This window comes from Capra hircus, chromosome 25, assembly GCF_001704415.2.
Source record: "Capra hircus breed San Clemente chromosome 25, ASM170441v1, whole genome shotgun sequence".
NCBI lineage: Eukaryota > Metazoa > Chordata > Mammalia > Artiodactyla > Bovidae > Capra > Capra hircus.
This window is the reverse complement of record NC_030832.1, coordinates 35,332,999-35,354,410: the sequence shown is the minus strand read 5'-3', so window position 1 is coordinate 35,354,410 and position 21,412 is coordinate 35,332,999. Positions and strand designations below refer to the sequence as shown.

The 21,412-nt window shown below is 51.2% G+C and overlaps 1 protein-coding gene across 1 annotated transcript; it reads left to right on the top strand.

Annotated features, from left to right (window-relative positions):
• SSC4D (scavenger receptor cysteine rich family member with 4 domains) lies at window positions 6,862-20,809 on the top strand. The gene is made up of 11 exons (XM_018041041.1): window positions 6,862-7,182; window positions 9,225-9,422; window positions 11,011-11,046; window positions 11,299-11,604; window positions 12,529-12,606; window positions 13,476-13,790; window positions 17,041-17,118; window positions 17,689-17,760; window positions 17,876-18,187; window positions 19,099-19,167; window positions 19,793-20,809. The coding sequence occupies exons 2-11, from the start codon at window positions 9,257-9,259 to the stop codon at window positions 20,107-20,109; spliced, it is 1,749 nt and encodes a 582-aa protein (XP_017896530.1). The 5' UTR covers window positions 6,862-7,182; window positions 9,225-9,256; the 3' UTR covers window positions 20,110-20,809.

The window sequence follows — 21,412 nt, the reverse complement described above, 5'->3', positions numbered from 1 at the left end:
TGGCTTTCAATTACAGTGTTAAAAATTACCTTTAAAAATAGTGTTGGAAATTCCTTGGTGGTCTAGTGGTTAGGACTCTAACTGCTAAGGACTGGTCATAGAACTAAGATCCCACAAGCCTCTTGGTGTGGAAAAAAAACGTGTCTAAAGGGAAAATGAAATACCTCTCCCACCCCCAACTATTGTTACCAGTTTGTAATGAATCCTTCCAGACAATTTTTCTATGCGTATAAAAATCACTTAAAAATACACTTACTATATGCAATGTTGTGTCCTAGATTGGATCCTGGAACAGAAAAAAAAAGACATTAGTGGGAAACGTGGTATATTCAAATAAAGACTGGTTAATATTAACGCACCGATGTTAATTTCTTGGTTTTGACAAATCTGTTGTGGTTGTGTAAGATTCTTAACATTATGGGAAACTAGGTGAAGAATTTATAGGAATCTGTGTACTATTTTGGCAATTTCTCTGTAAACCTAAAATTATTCTAAAAGATTATTTTAAACATGCACTTTAAATGGGGATTATATTCTACACTGTTCCACAATCCGCTTTTTCTTATAAGATGTGGAGGACATTTTTCATGCTGAAAATCACTCCATTCTTTTTGATGGCTGTCTAGAACAGCACTGTACAGAGGTAACCACAATTTATCCACCAATGTCCTCATGCTGAACATGTGGATGGTTGTAACTTTTTCTGCTGTTACACTAGAACTTCCTTGTCCATCTATCTTTCCATATCTGCTTAGATATTTCTTTAGGATCAACTCTGAGAAGTGGATTTTTGGGTCAAAAGGTATATATGATGGGACTTCCCTGGTGGTCCAGTGGTTAAGACTGTGCACCTCCACTGCAGGGGACATGAGTTCGAGCCCTGGTTGGGCAACCAAGATTGGATTCCCACATCCTGCACCACACATGGTACAGCCAGGAAAAAAAAAAAAAAAAAACCTAGTTAAGATGGTAAGTTTTTTGTTAAATATATTTTTCTGCTTAAAAATAAAATAAAATAGTTTTAAAATATTTCATTAAAAAAAAAATCCAGGTTCTAGCCAAGAGGGCCTGCTTGATTCTCAGAATGCGGCAGCTGCTGCCAGAAGTTTCCTCTGCACCATTGGTTGCCCAACACAAGGCACATCCCTCGGGATCTTTTTGCCGTGGCAATCCTTAGGCTGCTTCTGAAACAAAGGGCTGGATAAACATAATGGCCTCCACTTCTGGTCATTCCAAACTCTCCATCAGCACCAGTGCTGCCCCAAACACACTCCCGGCCGAAGTCCACGGAAAGATCAAAGAATGAACTTTCAGTGACTCAAGGGGGCGATACAGGGCATATCTCTTCTATTCTCTGATTTCACTTTTGGGTATTCTGTGGAAACTGCATTTTGTCACTGGGCAAACGTATCTCACAGTGGGACTTTCATTTCCCAACAACGTGTTGCAACGGACTCCCACTTCAGCCTAGAAAAACACACCAAGAAGGAAGGGTGATGTAGACCATTGGATGATTTAACGCGGCAGGTTTCCTCCGAATAGGCGGGGCTGTTGGAGGTGCTCAGGGGAATTCCTTGGTGGTCTAGTAGTCAAGGGACTTCCCAGGTGGCTCAGTGATAAAGAATCTGACTGCCAGTGCAGGCGATGTGAGTTCAATCCCTGGGTTGGGAAGAGTCCCTGGAGGACGAAAGGGCAACCCACTCCAGTGTTCTTGCCTGGAGAATCCCAAGGACGGAGGAGCCTGGTGGGCTACAGTCAACAGGGTCTCATAGAGCGACCAAGCAGCAACAGCCAGTGGTTCGTTCAGGGTCTGCGCCCTTTCAACGCCATGGGCCTGAGTTTGATCCCCGGTCTGGGAACTAAGGTCCACAGGCCACTCAAGCCAAAAACAGAGAAGAAACGAATTAGGAGTTCTTGTCATGACTATCCTAAACGGAGTCATCAAAGTTTTGGGATGCCACCACCCTCCCAGGGGGCAGAAGAGCTGCTCCACTCGGGAAAGGCAGTCCAGAATTTGGGGCCCTCGTGGAGATCTACTCACACATCTTACACCAGGTTTTCCTACTATTCAGCCAAGCCCGGCTGCTTCCAAAGGATCTTTTCTTTTCTTTTTTTTTTTTTTTTTTTTGGCATGCAGGATCTTAGTTTCCCAACTAGGGATCAAACCCGTGCCCCCTGCATTGGAAGCTCGGAGTTCCTAACCACTGGACGGTCAGGTAAGTCTCCTCCATAGGATCTTTGAGAAGGTAAATCGGTGAATCAACCCCCTGGGCACCTGGCGTTTCTCACACCAGGGAATACCCCTTGTCAGAATCCATTTTCACACACATTTTGAGAAGTGCTAAAAACTTTTTTATTTTGCAAGGGTAATCTGTATTGTTTTTGTAAGTCACCTAAGACTTTTTAAAAAATGTCTTATGTTGAAATACTAATTATAGATTCACAGGAAATTACAAAGAAATGTATAGGGAAGGACTGGTAATCCAACAGCTAAGACTTTGTGTTCCCAGGGCAGGGGACACAGGTTCAATCCCTGGCAAGGGAACTAGACCCCACATACCACAACTAAGACCCAGATAAATAAATTTTTTGAAAAAGAATAGAAATGTACAGGGAAGCCCCATGAAACCCTCCTGGCTTCCCTGGTAGCTCAGATGGTGAAGAATCCACCTGCAGTGCAGGAGACCCCGGTTGGATTCCTGGGTCGGGAAGATTCCCTGGAGAAGGGACAGGCTACCCATTACAGTATTCTTGGGCTTCCCTAGTGGCACAGACGGTAAGGAATCCGCCTGCAATGTGGGAGACCTGGGTTCGATCCCTGGGTTGGAAAGATCCCCTGGAGGAGGGCATGGCAACCCACTCCAGTATTCTTGCCTGAAGAAATCCCATGGACAGAGCAGCCTGGTGGGCTACAGTCCATGGGGCTGCAAAGAGTTGGACATGACTGAGCGATTAACACTTTCACTTTCTTCTTACCTAAGCTGTACGTTAAGTGTATGTTCAGTTTTTAAAGCAACTGCTAAACTATTTTGCAGAGGGCTGGACCATTTTATGTACCCACCAGCAATGTATGAAGGATCCAATTTCTCCACGTCCTTGTTAGCATTTGGTACTGTCACTATTTATTTTAGCAGCTCTGAAACGTGTGTGGTGATGGCTTATCCCAGGCTTAATTTGCATCTCCCTAATGGCTGGTGATGTTAAACACCTTTCATGTGCTCCTTGCCACCCATATACTTCCTTTGGTGAAATGTCTCTTTGTGGTTTGCCCATCATCTAATTGGATTATTGGGTTTGTGTGTGTGTTCAGTTTGTTTAATGTTGAGTTCTGAGAGTTCCTTGCATATTTTAGATAGGAATATCTCTATTCATTTAGGTGGTATACCCATACAGTGGAATATTACTGAGCCATAAAAAGGGATAAAATACAGATACATGCTATGACACGAATGACTTTTGAAGACTATACTAGGTGAAAGGAGCAGAACACAGAAGACCCCATATTAGAGGACTTCACTTCCCGGAAATGTCCCTGAATGGGCAAATCTGTAGGGATAGAATATAGATGAGCAGCTGCCAAGGGCTGGAGGAGGGTGAGAAGGGATTGACTGACAATGCGCACAGGGTTTCGTTGGGGGTAGTGAATATGTTCTGTAATTGGATAATAGTGATATTGTACAACTCTCTGAATATACTCAAAACCAATAAATTGCACACCCAGAGCTTGTTCAAAGTTTCCTAGACAAGGAGTATGAATGGAGGAAAAGGCTAGCACCGAGCCGAGGGCTCCCATCTACTTGCCAATCCTGCTTTGCGACGGGCAAGTTACTGGATCTGGCCAGTGAGACGTGAGGGGATTTCTCTTCTGGGTTTTCTGGGAAAGTCTTCTAAGCTTTTAAGATAGGACACGAGGTGGGGATGTTTCCTCTTTTCTGGCTTTGAACATTGTCATATGCATGAGCTACTCAGAACCGAGGCCACCATCTTGAGTCTTAAGGGAAACCAGCCAAAGGGAGGAGCAACTCGCTGAAGACGGCAGAATAGACCTGGGTCCCTGATGATGTCCGTCCACTGAATTAGCCAGTCCTGAAATGGCCTTCCCTCTTCCCTGGTGGCTCAGACAGTAAAGAATCTGCCTGCAGTGCAGGAGACCTCAGTTTGATCCCTGGGTCGGGAAGATCCCCTGGAGGAGGAAATGGCAAGGAGCCTGGCGGGTTAGAGTCTCTGGGGTCGAAAAGAGGGGGACACGATTGAGTGACTAACACTTTCACTTTCTTCCTAAGTGACACAAAAAAACCTCCTCTTTTTGAGTAACTTTGATTTGCATCTTCCATTACAGCCAAAACAATCTAACCAATACAGTGTCAGACACCTCTGAGGAAACGTACTCAATAGTTTGTAATAACCTGTAGAAGAAAAGAATCTTATATATATAGGACTTCCCAAGTGGGCCAGTGATCAAGAATCCACCCGTCCCACCTGCAGGGGGCACAGGTTCAATTCCTGGTCTGGGAAGATTGCCTATGCCATGGGGAAACCAAGCCCACGGGCCGCAACAATTGAGCCTGTGCCCCGGAGCCCGGGAGCTGCAACGACTGGAGCGTGCGCATCAAGAGAAACCACCGCAATGAGGAGCCCACACACCACAGCTAGAGAGTGGCCCCTGCTCTCTGCAAACTAGAGAAAAGCTCTCACTGCAATGAAAACCCAGTGCAGCCAAAAACAAAAGAACATATATACCTGAGTCACCTTGCTCTACACCCGAAACTAACACAGCATTGTAAAGCAACCATGCTTCAATTAAAATGAAAACCAAAAAACACTTCTGCAGTATCAGGTAACACAATGACTAGAGCAGAAACGATCATTGGCACTGCCCCCCCACCACGCCCCCTGGCCCCGTTACACAGTAATAGAATTCTTAGCTGGGCTAGGGCCATGAGAAGATGTTCCAGTCCTGAGAGAGCAGAAGGGACACGGTCGTGCCCCTTAAGGGGAGAAGCATGCCTTCATTGTTAACCTAAGGAAGGATTTGGTGCTTGGCGTGCTAAGGACCAAAAGCAGACTGAAGCCAACTGAGTGAGAGGTTAAAAAAAAAAAAAAATGAAGGTGGGTAAGCAGATGGCTTTGGGGGGAGATTTGGCTGTGATGGGGAGCAGAGGGAGGGGCAGCAGCTGGAGGGGACGTGGAGGCTGGGGGCAGCCATGCCAAGGCTCTGCTCGGATCTCCCTGCAAGAGAGGAGCTGATGAGCCCCATGGAGTGCAATCAGCCGACAGCCTCCATCTGTAGCACCTTGGAGCCGGGGATACACTCTTCCTGGGCGTCCCCCACCAGTGACAAAGCAGGGTGGGGATACCGGGCCGGGCCACTGCTACCCTGAGGACCCAACCAACATAGATGGAAAGGGTTTTCTGTTGTTCGTTTTAAATGACAGAGACCAGAGTTTGCTTAGAAGTCCCAGAGTTTGCTTAGAGTCTAGTTGGGAAAGAGCAGCCGAACACGGACGAGAGAAGACGCACAGATGGAGAGAGAGAGGTCCCTGGGAAAGCAGAAGATGGAGTCTGGACTGTGGGGGAACAGGTCCTCAGGCCCGGGGAGGAGGAAGGAGGCAGGAGGACGGGAGGACCGAGGGTGGACATGTGAGGGGGTACAGGTTTGGGAACAGGGTGATGGCAGACCTCCTGCCAGAGAAATTTCTTCTCCTGAGAAGCGGGAAGCAAGGCCAGGCTCCAAAGCCACGTGCTTCTGTATTCTTTTCTTGGTATCTGTTTTACCACCTGCACAATAAACAGCTTGGGTTAGAACCCTGCTCCCCCAACCTGTTTAAGCCTCGATGGAACTTCAAAAATACACTTTTGGGGGACCCCCCACCCTCAGCTGCTGGATCAGAATCTCTGGGGTAAAAGTGGTAAGGGCAAGAATCTGTGTGTGCGTGTATATATGTATATACACGTACTTTTTAAAATATTTATTACCTATTTATTTAGCTACACTGGGTCTTCATTGCAGCACACAGATCTTTAGTTGTGGCTTTGTGAACTCTTAGGCGTGGCTCATGTGATCTAGTTCCCTGACCAGGGATCCAACCCGGCCCCCTGCCTTGGGAGCAGAGAGTCTTAGCCACTGGACCACAGGGAAGTCCCTGTATATATATTTAAAGTATGGCCGGGGATGATGTGAAGGCACATCCAGGTCTGGGAACCACCCTACTGGGCTTCTCAGGACCCCTCCAGCTCTGAGAGTTTGTAGTCCCACCCCATCCCCAGGATGGTGCAGAATTCTGGCACAGCATTTGACTGAAGCTATGAGCTACAGAGTAAGCCACATGCCACTGTCTGTTACCAGGAATTTAAAAAGCCCCAAAGGGCTTCTCTGGTGGTTCAGACAGTAAAGAATCTGCCTGCAATGCAGGAAACACAGGTTCAATCCCTGGGCTGGGAAGATCCCCTGGAGAAGTGAATGGCTACCCACTCCAGTACTCTGGACTGGAGAATTCCATGGACAGAGGGACCTGGTGAGCTACAGTCCATGGAGTCGCAAAGAGCTGGACACAACTGAGTGACTAACACAAAGTCCCAAAGGTACCAGACTCAAAAGAACCATAACAAGGCAAAAAGCCTGGAAGCAAAATCAGAGGTTCTGCCTGGGTGGGAAGCCCACTCAGGCTCCTAGGATCGATCGATGTTTCCAACCCCCCCTGGTGGGACGTGGTCAAGGGCAGTCCCAGGAACTGGAGACAGGCATGCTTTTGGCATCTCTACAAAGGGGTGGAGACCTAGCCAGGCCTTTCAGAAACCTGAACCCTGGGGTGGGGGAGGGGGGAGGAGGGGCTGCCCGGCCCTGAGAGTCCACGTCTGACCCCCTCCACCCCAGAGCTCCTCCTCGGCCCGGTCCCCCTTCTGGGGGCTGCTCCAGACCCTGCAGGCCACCTCCGCTCTCTCTTTGCCTCCCTCTCCCCACAAGTTCGAGTGGGGACAGGCTGGGGCCACCAGCCAGCTCCATGGACGGGGGACTTCACCTCTGCTCACCTCCCAGCTTTGGAAAGAAAAGAAGAAAGGTCTGCGTTGCTTTGCATCTGGGAGATCCTTCCCCGTCCTAAACTTCTGGAGGCAGGAAAAAGGGACTTGACCTCGGATTGACTATAAAGAAAGGAACAGAGAGAGCCTAGAACCTTCCCACAGGTATGAATTTCTTCACTTTAGCTGGCATGTGTGAGTATGAGTGTGTGTGACAGGTTTTCCATTGGTCAGAGATGAAGTTGTCCGTAATGATCTCCCAGGCCCTTTCTGATCGCTTTGGTGCTGTGATTCTGCAGCCCTAACTTTCATTCAGTTGTTCAACGTTTCCTTAGTACCCATCCTGTGGCAGGTGCTGCCACTAGATAAGCCCTGATCCCTGCCCTCAACGGTCCCCAGTCTGGATGGGGAAACAGTAATTGTTTTCTTTTGTAACAGCAACCACACTTACAGCGGGTCAGGCACTGGGCTAAACTTTGTATCAACTTTAGCTCATGTATCCTAGCAAAAACTGGAAGAGGTTAAGTGTATTCCTAGCCCCATTTTACAGGTGAGACCAGTGAGGCTCAGTGAGATGAGGTCACACAGCTGGTAGATTGTGGAACCAATGCTTGGAACCACCGTGGATGCAGCCTGCCTGCACCGTAAAGAGACAATTCAGGCAACAGGAGCACCACTCCAGCGTAGGGAGGGAGCCATGATCTGGGGGGCTGGCAATGGTGAAGCCTCATTTTGACCAAGGTCTCCAGAGTGTAAGGCAGGACCAAGCTCAGAGCTGGAGATGAGGCAGCCTCCATGAGGCCCACTGAGAGCTCTTGGGTCATCTGGGACTTGAGGTCAGTGATGGTCCAGATCAGGGGTCCCCCTCTCTCATTCCGGGGGCTGGGGTGACGGCGGGTAGAGCAGGAGGACTTCAGGATTCCCCTCCAGCTTCCCTGGGAGCTGTCTGTCCCCACACTTACAGAGCGGGGGCTTCCTTGACCTGGGGGCTAGTGTCTCAGCAGCCTAAGAGGTGGGTGGCCCCCAGGCCTGGGAGGCAGGGGCAGGCCCAGGTCACTGTGGATTCCCCTCAGCAAAGCCTGGACCACAGTTTTCCCCTCCTCACAGTTCTCAACTCCCATCTCCCATCTGTCCCCAGAAGGACAAAAGCTGATTATTCCACTGGGGGCTGTACTGGGCCCCATGAATGGAGTATTGAAAACCCTGTGTCCACATCCAGATAGATTTTCATCCTCTTCCCAACCAGCCTGTTTGTCCGCCAGGATGGAGGCAGAGCCAAGGAAAGATGGGGCCGGGGGCGGTGTTCCTGCTGAGAGGGGCATCCACGTCCCTGGGCACCGCAGTCTCTGTGTATCCCAAACAGAATCATCTTCTCTCTAAAAAAAAAAAAAAATTTTATTTGCCCTGGGTCTTAGCTGCAGCATGTGGGATCTAACTAGTTCCTTGACCAGGGATCAAACTTGGGCCCCCAGCATCAGGAGAATGGAGTCTTAGCCACTGGACCACCAGGAAAGTCCCTCAAACAGAACCATCTTCTAAACCAGCCATCCCTCACCGCCCCCACCACAACCATCCAATCATTATCCACACACTGGGATGCTGGTGACATGGTGTGAATGTTCACTGAGCTCTACACTTAGGATTTATGCTCCTCTTGGCTTGTAAACTTCAATCCAAAATTAAACAAAATAATCTCCCAGGGCTTCCTACCTCGAAAGGGCAGAGCATCCCAAATGGCATTTAAACTTCCAGTCCTACGCCATTTTTGCATATTTGTGACTCATAGGAACCATGTCTCTTTGATGTTTTTTTCTTTACATTGACTCTTTTTTTTTTTTTTTTTTTCTGATTTAAATTAACTGTAGGGAATTCCCTGGCAGTCCAGCAGTTAGGACTTGACGCATTCACTGCTGGGACCCGGGTTCAATCCCTGGTTGGGGAACTAAGATCTCACAAGCCACGAAGCAGCAAAAAATAAATAAATAATTATTTTAAAATTTAATGAACTTTCAAGGGAAACCTGATATTGTTCCAGATCAATGGAAAGCCAGGATCCTTTGTCATAAACAGAATGCACTGCAAAAGGAAAAAATTAACGCAACAGTAAATGTCCATCTATCTCCCCCCCAACTCCCCCACCACACACACACAAAGCTCTCCCTGGGCCCTTCCAGCTGGAAGAAGAGACCTGGAACCTTTAATTCCAGATGTTCCAGCTGTGACTTCTCACCGCATCTTGATGGGACCATTGGAAGGACCACCCATTGGCTGGACACACAAGGAAGCAGAGATGCACACTGGTCCCCAGCCTGATGAGAGGAGCAGGGGATGGGGTTCCAGAGACAGGAGCGCTGCCCCTTCCCCTCTCCCCCCAGCCCTGTCCTTCATCCTCCTATTGCCACTGGGTGAGTGCCCCCCAACTCCCCTGACCCTTCCCCTTCCCTTTTCTGACTCTCAGCTTTCCCAGTTGTGAAATTACGGTGGGACATGGCCTGTAAACAAGGTGTTTTCCAACATTCTTTCCAGCTCTGACATTTGCCCCAGGTTGATGAAAGCTAAGGTCTGAGTTTGGAGAGTGAAGGCTCAGTGTTAAAGGCGAGAGCTCGATGCACAGAGTCTAGGCAGTGAGGATACTAGAAATAGGGAAGGAGGGAAAGGGCATAGGCTCACCAACCGCTGTTGGAAAACCAGCTGGTAGAACAGATGGAATCAAACAACCTCGGGACTAACCTAACTTAGGAAAAAAGAAACTGACTCTCAGTTTCTTCCTCTGTAAAATGGGTACACTAGTACATGCCTCAGAGGTTGTAAGGTAAGGTATGTGGCCATGTCTGACAAGCCTATGCACAAATGAAGGGCTACTATGGGGTATTAACTTCTCATGCCAGGCCAGTTTCCTTCTTAGGCCATGTGCTCAGAATTGTCTGGTGAAGAGGAGTGTGGCTATCTGGGTTAGAATCCCTCCTCCACCCTTTATTTGCTATTGGCCTTGAGCAAGTGGCCTGACCTCACTAAACCTGAAGTCTTCCCTTCTGCAAAATCTAAGCTGCCCCATAAGTTGTCCTAATGATAAGTGAGCCAGGCCACATAAAGCAATGAGCACAGTGCTGACATATACATATGTGAGAGCTGAAGCAGAAGGACTGATAGGGACTTCCCCGGTGGTCCGGTGGTTAAGACTCTGTGCCTCCAATGCAGGTGGTGTGGGTTCTATCCCTGGTCAGGGAACTAAGACCCCACATGCCACAAAGCATGACCAAAAAACCAGAACCAAAAAAAAAAAAAGAAACCCAAAGGAAACAGAAAGACTTACATAGGTAAACTCTTTAGTGGGAAATCAGAATGAAACCCAAAGTTAATTTACACCCTTAAGGCAAAGCTACTAAATATCTGGGGAGTAATAGATTCTGGGCAGGGAGCTCTGGGGAAAACCAAGATGACATAGACCTGGCCACATCACTGGGCAGAAGGCCTGGAAAGGGGTATATATACAACACCCAGAGATTCAGTGGAAAAAGAAAGCCCTTTTAGCTGAGAGCTCCAGGAAGGCTTACCGTAGGAGGGGGCTCCATCTGCAGGGCTGTAATGAGCAGGGTGAGCAGAGGAGACGGCAAGATTACAGACCTGGGGACGAGACTGATGCAAGATTAAGAAGGAAGGTGAGGCTGCTCAGAAGATTCTAGAAGGCTTTGCAGAGAAAGTTTACGGTCCAGGACTTCTGCAGGAAAAGGGGAAGCTTTGAGGAATTCAGCAGTGGAATGTGATCAGCCTGTCTGGGTCTCAGGCAGATCTCTCTGGGGCGGCCCATGGACCAGTGGGAGAGGGATGAAGCTAGGAGGCCAACTGGGGCAGTCAGGGGCTTTGGCAAAGCAGGGATAGTGATGAGGAAGGGGGTGATGCTGAGGACTGGAGGGGACGGTTGGAGGGGAGGCTGTGTTCCTGGGGCCAAGGGAGGGGGCTGAGGGGCCAATGCTCTTCCTCACTCTGTTCCAGCTGGTGCCCTACAGCCCACCTCACTGCCCTTTCCAGGTAGGTGCCCCTGCCTCTCCCCCCACCCTTCCCCCTAACTCTCACTCCCAAAGCACTCAGGTGCTCAGAAGACCTCTGTTACTCAAGATGCAAAGGAACAGCTCCAGTGTCCCCATTTTACAGAAAGGGCAAAATAAGACCCAGGAGGGACTGAGCCCAAGGTCCCCACGGCTTTTGGCAAGGTGGGCATCCTCTAGGTAGGGCCCAAGTGACCCCCACCACCACCCCGTGCCAGATCAACTCTCTCCACAGAACTCAGGCTGGTGGGGGGCCCGAGCCGCTGCCGGGGCCGCCTGGAGGTCCTACACGGGGGCTCCTGGGGCAGCGTCTGCGACGACGACTGGGACGTGGTGGACGCCAATGTGGTGTGTCGTCAGCTGGGCTGCGGCCTGGCGCTGCCTGTGCCCCGGCCCCTCGCCTTCGGCCAGGGCCGAGGCCCCATCCTGCTGGACAACGTGGAGTGCCGCGGGCAGGAAGCCGCCCTGAGTGAGTGCGGCAGTCGAGGCTGGGGCGTGCACAACTGCTTCCACTATGAGGACGTGGCGGTCTTGTGTGATGGTGAGCAGGACAGCCTGTGACCTAGAAGGGCAGACAAACTGCCGGGCAGCAGGGCTGTGGGCTAGACACGTGAAGGGACTTCCCAGAGGTAAGAATGTTCCAGTGAAGACCAAGCCAGCAGCTGCAGTGTGTACATAGTCCTGGGGAAGACCCCCAGCCTGGCAGGCAGGAGCCTGGGCCCTGCCATACTCCGGCTTATGGTATGACCTCTGCTGAAAACCAGCAACACTGCTTCCACAGAGGGCTTCAGTCGTCCCAGCAGAGAGCCCCCTTCCCAGTTTTATATCCAGACCGCTGGGGTCTGGTGGTTTAAGGCCCATTTGCCATAGACCTGCCACAAATCTCTGGGAGGCTTTGACCTCGAAAGCAGTAGTTCTGGTTTTTAAGAAAATCAGCTGGAGGGCTCAATATAAAACCCAGATGGTGGGACTTCCCGGGCGGTCCAGTGGTTAAGACTCTGCACTCCAATTGCAGGAGGCACAGGCTCAGCCCCTGGTCAGGGAACTAAGATCCCTGCATGTTGCAGGACACAGGAAACACACACACACACACACACACACACACAATGATGTTAGCCCCATCCCAGAATTTCTGATTCTGCAGATTTGGGATGGAGCCTGAGAATTTGCATGTTGCATTTCTAACAAATTCTCAGGTGATGTGATGCTGCTTTAAAAACTAAGGAAACCAAGAACTGAAAGAAATCCTCTAAAGTAAATTCTTCTAAAGCTACTGCTTTCAGGACTCAGGCGGCCCTTTCTCCTCGCTTACCCAGAGTCCCCAGCTTTGACCCTTTGTGTGGCCAGAAGCCCAGAGATCAGGAAACTTAGGGGTCCATACCCTGCCCCTCACATATCTGTGTGTGTGAGGATGGAGAACAGAAATATCCACATCTTCCTCTCTGCCACCCTGCTTCTTTTCCAGAATTCTTGCCCACGCAGACCCTAACAAGGAGAGTGTTAACCAGCAGGGCACCCCCTACAACGCCCCAGAATGGAAAAGGTAAGTAAAAGCAATGTGGGGGACCACCTGGGTCTTAGGAGAGGGATCCAGGAGGAATCTCCCAAATCCTACCCTAGGCAGTGGGAAGAGAGGGATTACTGATGGGTGAGTTTGGTCACTCCTTCACCCCTGCTCTGCCCCCTGCACCCCCACCCCACAGGCTGCTCACTATCTGGGTAGGGAAAGAGGATTCATTCTAGTGACATGATAAAAATAGCACAAGGTTGGAGAAAATAAAAGAGGTGGGCTAGTGTTAGTCATTCAGTTGTGTCCAACACTTTGTGGCCCCATGGACTGTAGCCTTCGAGCCTCCTCTGTTCATGGAATTCTCTAGGCAAGAATACTGGAGTGGATTATCATTTCCTTCTCCAAAAGAGGTGGGGGCTGAAGCCTAATCCAATGGGAGAGTCAGATATACTATATATAGAAATGCTGATAATGAATGATCTTAGAGCAAGAAAATGAAAAATGAAAAATTCTCTTAAAGGACAGATAAAAAGGCAAGGCAATCCAGAGGAGGAAGAGGATCCCATTCATCAGAGATTAGGGAGGGCTTCCTGGAGGCAGAGTTGTTTGTGAAGTAAGGAATCAGCACATTCTATACGGTTTAGGAGAGCGTGGACAAGGGTAGGCAGAAAGTGACAGAGTCATAGGATTCTATCCTCAGATCCCCAAATCGCCCCTAATCTAGACTGTGAAGAGGCAGTGCTTTGGGGGTAAGCGGGTGAGCAGGTCTTCCTGGGTGTTAGGTCCTGGGACACCATGTATTGTGGGTATGCAGAGGGCCTGGGGCAACAGAAAGACCACTGGATTGGGATGGGCAGCAAAGCCCTGCAGGAGATGCTCCTGGTTCCCGCCCTCATCACCAGGTGAGGGCAGCGTGCGCCTGGTGGGGGGCGCAGGCCCGTGCCAAGGCCGAGTGGAGATCCTGCACGGTGGCCTGTGGGGCACCGTGTGTGACGACGACTGGGGGCTGCCAGACGCGGCCGTGGTGTGCCGCCAGCTGGGCTGCGGGGCGGCCCTGGCAGCCACTACCAACGCCTTCTTCGGCTACGGCACGGGGCACATCCTGCTGGACAACGTGCACTGTGAAGGCGGCGAGCCCCGTCTAGCAGCCTGCCTGAGTCTGGGCTGGGGCGTGCACAACTGCGGCCACCACGAGGACGCCGGCGCGCTCTGCGCAGGTGCGGGCTTGGGGGCGGGGCGGGGCGGGGCGGGGCCGTATTCTGAAGCAGGAGACCGGAAGCGGGGCCTTGGACTGGAGCGGGATGTTGAGTGGCTTGATGTTTCCCTGAGCTCTTTCAAAAAGGCCCCCAAGTTAATTTTTTATTTTTCAGTACGGCTTTAGAAGTGCCTCATAAAATTCTAGTAGACTCCACGACTATGTAATACTGCAGTATTACCCCACCAGTTGAGATTCCCTGGTGGCTCAGACGGTAAAGTGTCTGCCAGCCATGCGGGAGACCCGGGCTCGATCCCTGGGTTGGGAAGATCCCCTAGAGAAGAAAATGGCAACCCACTCCAGTACTCTTGCCTAGAAAACTCCATGGATGGAGGAGCCTGGTGGGCTACAGTCCATGGGGTCGCAAAGAGTCGATCACGACTGAGTGACTTCACCCCACCAATGCTCCAGAGTTGTCTAACAGTACTCCAAATATGTCTCCAGAGTTTTATGGCACTCAGTTCAGTTCACTCAGTCGTGTCCGACTCTTTGCGACCCCATGGAGTGCAGCACACCAGGCTTCCCTGTCCTTCACCAACTCCCAGAGTTGACTCAAACTCATGTCCATCGAGTCGGTGATGCCATCCAGCCATCTCATCCTGTCATCCCCTTCTTCTGCCTTCAAGTTTTCCCAGGATCAGGGCCTTTTCAAACGAGTTGGCTCTTTGCATCAGGTGGCCAAAGTATTAGAGCTTCAGCATCAGTCCTTCCAATCAATATTCTGAGTTGATTTCCTTTAGGATTGATTAGTTTGATCTCCTTGCTGTCCAAAGGACTCTCAAGTCTTCTCCAATACCACAGTTCATAAGCATCAATTCTTCAACACTCAGCTTTCTTTACAGTCCAACTCTCACATCCATACATGACTACTGGAAAAACCATAGCTTTGACTAGATGGACCTTTGTTGGCAAAGTAACGTCTCTGCTTTTTAATATGCTGTCTGCTGCTGCTGCTACTAAGTCGCTTCGGTCGTGTCCGACTCTGTGCGACCTCACAGATGGCAGCCCACCAGGCTCCCCCGTCCCTGGGATTCTCCATGCACGAACATTGGAGTGGGTTGCCATTTCCTTCTCCAATGCATGAAAGTGAAAAGGGAAAGTGAAGTCGCTCAGTCATGTCTGATTCTTAGCGACCGCATGCACTGCAGCCTACCAGGCTTCTCCATCCATGAGATTTTCCAGGCAAGAGTACTAGAGTGGGGTGCCATTACCTTCTCCAATATGCTGTCTAGGTTGGTCATAACTTTTCTTCCAAGGAGCAAGCGTCTTTTAATTTCATGGCTGCAATCACCATCTGCAATTATTTGGGAGCCCAAGAAAATAAAGTCAGTCACTGTTTCCACTGTTTCCCCATCTATTTGCCATGAAGTGATGGGACCAGATGCCATGATCTTAGTTTTCTGAATGTTGAATTTTAAGCCAACTTTTTCACTCTCCTCTTTCACTTTCATCAAGAGGCTCTTTAGTTCTCTTTCGCTTTCTGCCATAAGTGTGGTGTCATCTGCGTATCTGAGGTTATTGATATTTCTCCTGGCAATCTTGATTCCAGATTGTACTTCATCCAGCCCAGTGTTTCTCATGATGTACTCTGCATGTGAGTTAAATAAGCACAGTGACAATATACAGCCTTGACATCCTCCTTTTCCTATTTGGAACCAGTCTGTTGTTCCATGTCCATTTCTAACTGTTGCTTCCTGACATGCATACAGATTTCTCAAGAGGCAGGTCAGGTGGTCTGGTGTTCCCATCTCTTTCAGAATTTTCCAGTTTATTGTGATCCACACAGTCAAAGGCTTTGGCATAGTCAAGAAAGCAGATGTTTTTATGGAACTCTCTTGCTTTTTCGATAATCCAATGGATGCTGGCAATGTGATCTCTGGTTCCTCTGCCTTTTCTAAAACTAGCTTGAACATCTGGAAGTTCACGATTCACATACTATTAAAGCCTGACTTGGAGAATTTTGAGCATTACTCTACTAGCATGTGAGATGAGTGCAACTGTGTGGTAGTTTGAGCATTCTTTGGCATTGCCTTTCTTTGGAATTGGAATGAAAACTGACCTTTTCCAGTCCTGTGGCCACTGCTGAGTTTCTAGCTCTAAGTAGTCTTTTTTTTTTAAATTGTTGGTATTTTCTTTTTAAGTTTAATTTTTATTTTATATTGGAATATAGTCTATTCACAATGTTGTAATTCTTTTCAGTGTACAGCACGCTGATTTAGTTATACATGTATGTGCGTGCTCAGTCACGTCTGACTCTTTGAACCCTTAGACTATACTTATAAGTATATACATGTATATACATGGATTTTCTTCTTTTCCCATATATGTTATTACAGTATGTTGAGTGCTATACAGTAGGTTCTTGTTGATTACACTTGTTGATTACAAAGCACTCTTTGTGAAATACTTCAGAGTAAAGTAATAGTACTTTAAGATAGCTCTAGAGATACTCTAGAATTCTTTCACTGAAACTCAGGTTCAGTTCACTTCAGTTCAGTCACTCAGTCGTGTCCGACTCTTTGCGACGCCAGTGTCCCCAGAATTCCCTATCTCTTTCAATCCTGATTCTCTTATGATAGTATTTCCCCTCATCTGGTCTTTCTTCCGCAGTGAAAGGTGTTCTGAACAAATAGAAATAATAGGGCTGTTAATGGCACTTTACAGATGGACTCCACTCTGCCAGATATAGAGTGCTTGCCCATGCCTCACGGCAAACCAGGAGCCATCAATCCCAATTTACAGATGGGAAAGCTGAGGCCCAGTGAGGCAGAGTGAGTCCTGGCAAAGCCTCAGCTAACCTTGCTGCCTAATCTTGAGCATGCCCCTTGCCCCTTCTAATCTTATTTATCTGTAAGATGGGGATAGTGAGTTTTGTTCTGCAAGCCCCTCAGGACTGTACATGGCCCTCCCTGGTGGGCAAGGCCTTCTTTATCTCCCCGACTTGGACACACATTGGGCTTCTGAGAACCCTGGAAAGAAATGAAAACACGCCTGTGAATGTGTTGTATAAACTGTAGAGTGTACGCCTAGGTAGCACAAATAAATATTTGACCAGAATTGGCAAAGCGGGGCAGACTTCCTTGGACCCCAGCTGAGGCTGAGCCTCCAGCTCTGGAAGTAAAATCTGTTTGTTTTCTCCAGGGAAACCCTCTCATCCTCTCCAGGAACCAGAACCTTGGCCTCTGACCCCACTCCCTTCTCTCCTACTCTAGTCCTGGGCCACCCGACTCTCACAGCACTGCCACCGTTGGCCACAAGAGTGGACTGGGCCTGGCACACAGAGCCAGAGGGTAAGGAGCCCTGCCCTCCAGCCGGAATAATAGGGGTGAGGTGGGTAGGACTGGGAATTGGAAAGACTGTCTGGATCCATGGGGAGGGGGCCTGGGCTAGCAGGCCAGGGCTTTTGACCAGATGGTAAAGAGGTGGGTGAGAGAACGGATGAGCAGATGGAGCAAGGATGAAATCCAGAGCTCTGAAAAGTTCAGCAGGGTGGGAGGAGGCACTTCTTCGAAGCTCTGAAATAAAATTTGGCAGGGGCTGGGTGGAGTGGGGTGCTGAGGTTGGAAATCGAGGAGACTTGTGAAAATTGAGATACAAGCTGAATGAAGGATAGAAGTACTTTTGGAATGAGGGCTGGAACTATCATTGGCACTGAAATCTGTAAGTAGGATTTGATTCATTCGCTTCAAGCTTCCTGAGGACCCCACCACAGCAGACAACATGGTAACTCTAGAATTGAGGCTGAGTAGGGTGAAAGCGTGGTAGAGGTCATACATTTCCGTAGGCGCGCCCTGTGCCCTGCTGCAGGCCAGAAGTCCCCTTTGTCCCATTCAAACGCTCTAGATGCCTTGTCTCTGCAGCTACAGGAGTCGGTGCCCTACCTTCCAGGGAGCCCGCACGGCTCACCACTGCTGCCTGGGCGGCAGGGAAAAGTAAGTGGCAGGGCAAGGGTTCCGTTGCGGGTGGGAGAGGGTGGGGCCGGGGCTCTGCCAGGGAGCCGGCGGCCCCAGCCCAGCCCCTCTGGCCGCGGGCCTGTGCGCCCTGCAGGCGGGCGGCTGCGGCTGGTGGGTGGCCCAGGCCCGTGCCGCGGCCGCGTGGAGGTGCTGTACGCCGGGGGCTGGGGGACCGTGTGCGACGATGACTGGGACTTCGCGGACGCGCGCGTGGCCTGCCGCGAGGCGGGCTGCGGGCCGGCGCTGGGGGCCACGGGCCTCGGCCACTTCGGCTACGGCCGCGGCCCCGTGCTGCTGGACAACGTGGGCTGCGCCGGTACGGAGGCCCGCCTCAGCGACTGCTTCCACCTGGGCTGGGGCCAGCACAACTGCGGCCACCATGAGGATGCGGGCGCGCTCTGCTCAGGTGAGGCCGCAGCAGGACCACATGTGCACTGCAGCAAAGGCGACGCGGAGCGCCGTCTGAGAAGAGGGCGGGGCCGCGCGCAGGCGCTTACTTAGGCATCGGCGGTGCCTGCTGTGAAGTAGGCGGGGCCGCGCGCGGGCGCGTACCGTGGTGCCGGCGGGACGAACAGGCTGAGGAACGGGCGGGGCCTCGCGGAGGCAGGCTCTGGGGATGGGCGGGGCCTCGCGGAGGCACGCTCTGCGGCGAGGGCAGGGCGGGGTTCGTTGGGAAATGGGCGGGGTCGCGCGTGAGCGCTCACCTCGGCACTGCAGCGTGAGCGCGGCGGGAGAGTGCTCACGCTCCGCAGTAAGAGGTGGAGCCCACCATCGGGTGGAGCCCACTCGCTCTGCGGCTGCGCGGCATGGGCGGGGCCGGGAAGAGAGCGCCCTCTGCGGCAGTGCGGGGCGGGGCCCGAGCTGAGTTCGAAGTCCCGGAGCACAGTGTGGGAGAGTCAGTTAAGGGCGTGGTCGGGGAGCTTTTGCTGTGCTGCGTCAAGGATCCGAAAGGCTCTAGTTAGCAGTGAGAGTTGATCAGCTTTCGGGGCGCATACGTTTGTCCCTTGGGAAGTCACTGGAAAAGGGATAGTTGCAGAGTCCGACACATTTAAAAATGCGTCTCTTTATTGACGGATGTGGGAATTGATATTTTCGCCCTTGTTTGGTGCCCTGGTGGTAGGTAGCTTTGGCCACAGAGGGCTCTGCTTTGGGCCGAGTGAGAAACACAACCCCCGTTTCTGTTCCAAGGAGTGGGGGCTTATGAAGCCCTTTCTGATCCTAGATCAGGCTTCCCTTGGAGAGTAAGAGGTGACCTGGTCTCAAGGGACTGGTTCCCTAGTATCACAGCCACCTCTTTCTCTGTCCTTGCTGAGCCAGGTCCAGAGGAGCTAGTCCAGCAGGAGGGTGCTGAGACCACCCGGGTGCCCACTCCTCGGCCCAGGGACGGTAGGTGTTCACAGTCCCTAAGAGTGAGGTGGAGACATCAGAGTAGGAGGGACCAGATCTGGAGGGAAGTCACAGCCCCAGGTTACACAGCAGGTTTGCACCAGGTCCTAGAACTCTTGTCCTTTCCTATTAGTCTCAGGCCTCATCAATAGAGATATGATGTCTGGAAAGAGAGAGGGGGGTTTTAAGCTAGAGCAATTGAGAGATTTCTAGAATTAAGACCATAAAGGGACGGGGTTCCTGTCCTGAGGAGATCAATGAAAAGAATTCAGGCTTTAATTTGGGGAGTCCAGAGGGGAGGGGAAATGGTGACCTTCGGGGACACAATCTCACTTGACAACAGCCATAGGGCTGAGGTATTGGGATTGTAAACAACTAAGGAGAGAGCAGACATGGAGCTCACAGCATGCACAGAGCGCCCCACAAGGGCTTGTACACACTCTCCTGATGCCCATCTTATTTTATCTCATTTGTCTGCCCTCATCCAGTGGCTCCCAGGGCAGTGAGGTGTCCCAAACCACCACCCTTTGTCTCCCCTTAACTACCCCTCCCCTGGCGTAGCTTGGGAGTGGCGTGGTCTGGCCTGGGCCGGCCCCTTCCAGCCCCAGGCCTTGTCCCCCCACAGGACACCTACGTCTGGCCAACGGAGCCCACCGATGTGAGGGGCGTGTGGAGCTCTTCCTAGGGCAGCAGTGGGGCACTGTCTGTGATGATGCTTGGGACCTGCGGGCAGCTGGCGTCTTGTGTCGCCAGCTGGGCTGTGGCCAGGCCCTGGCAGCCCCTGGTGAGGCCCGCTTTGGCCCAGGCCGAGGCCCTATTCTCCTGGACAATGTCAAGTGCCGTGGGGACGAGAGTGCCCTGCTGCTGTGCTCTCACATCCGCTGGGATGCCCACAACTGTGACCACAGCGAGGATGCCAGTGTCCTGTGCCAGCCGGCGTGACCCAGCTTGCTCTGCAGACCACCTCTTCTGGGAGCCTACTGCGGCCTGCCCCTCTTCCTCCAGGAAGTCCTCCTCCTGTGACAGCAGCGGTTCACTCTGCCCTGCCCTCCCCTTGCCTGGGAGCGAGCCTGCCCAAATGGTGTGGTCCTGCCTAGGGGAGCATAGCCCATCAACTTAGTATGTGACCTCACTGTCATCACCTATGGTGGGCCCAGTTCAATGAAAGCTCCCACTGTCTGCTCAGCTCAAACAGAAAGTGGTGGGAAGTGAATAACTCCTAACTGTCCTCTTTGGCAGGGGTCCCGTTACGGGAACCCTGACCCAGCCTTCCTGGTCTGTGCTCCAGAAGGTTCAGCTGTAAATGGGGTATATCCCTTCCCTCCCGCCTCTACTCATCTTGGAATCCTCAAGAAGAGGGAAGGCAGGAGAGGCCTACAGTTGTGACCTTAGACTGCCAAGGGCTGCAGAAGAACTGGGGTCATTGCTCTGGCCTGCTAAAGAGGGCCAGATGGTGCTTGGCTGGACAAGGGGACTGGAAGGGGCCAAAGCAATGACAGTGGCCCCAACCTGCAGCTGGAACCAGCAACTCTGATTTCTGCTGCCCCCATGACACAGCCTCCATTTTGCAGATGCAAAGAACCCTGGGGGCTGTAGCCACCCGTTCATAGGTGCCAAGTCAATAAAGCATTGTTTCCCCGCCCCTCGTCTTTTAACCAAGGTCAATGTTGGGGCGTAAGTGCACTGTTTGTGGCAGCAGGAAAGACTCTGGTTAGGACTCTGGAGGAAACCTGCTGGGGGATGGAGGGCGGGTCAAAAGCATCATCAGAGAGCTTTCCGCAGGCCCATCGCATCCTGGAGACGCTGACTCACAGTGTCAGGCCGCCAGGAAGGCCCCTAGAAGGTCCCCTGGGCCATCCTCACGTTCCCAGAAATCTGGGTCCTCAACGGGGTCTACTCAAGGTCACGAAACACGGCGGTCACGGCAGTGGAGTGACTAAAAGAGAAAAAAAATTGACAGGAGGCAGAAAGAATGATGGGGAAAAGGACGCAGCACTGGGGCTTCCCCAAGGGCTGCTCTTGGGGTACCTCACCTGGAGCCCCAGGGCCACAGAGAAGTGGGGGATCCTGCCAGAGCCTCTCTCAGCCCCAGGGTGCATGACTTGCTAATAGCAACTGTCTGACCAAAAAAATCCTGCCTTCCACATTAGCCTGCAGGCTCTGTATGAGTTTTCTCTCATTGCTGTAACAAATTATCACAAATTTAGTAACTTTAAACAACATAAATTTATCATCTTACAGTTCC

Coding starts and splice junctions, on each gene's coding strand:
- SSC4D (XM_018041041.1), top strand. CDS start 9,257: ATGGGACCATTGGAAGGACCACCCATTGGCTGGACACACAAGGAAGCA. Junction 11,605..12,528: donor CGTGGCGGTCTTGTGTGATG/GTGAGCAGGACA, acceptor CTTCTTTTCCAG/AATTCTTGCCCACGCAGACC. Junction 17,119..17,688: donor CTGGCACACAGAGCCAGAGG/GTAAGGAGCCCT, acceptor TTGTCTCTGCAG/CTACAGGAGTCGGTGCCCTA.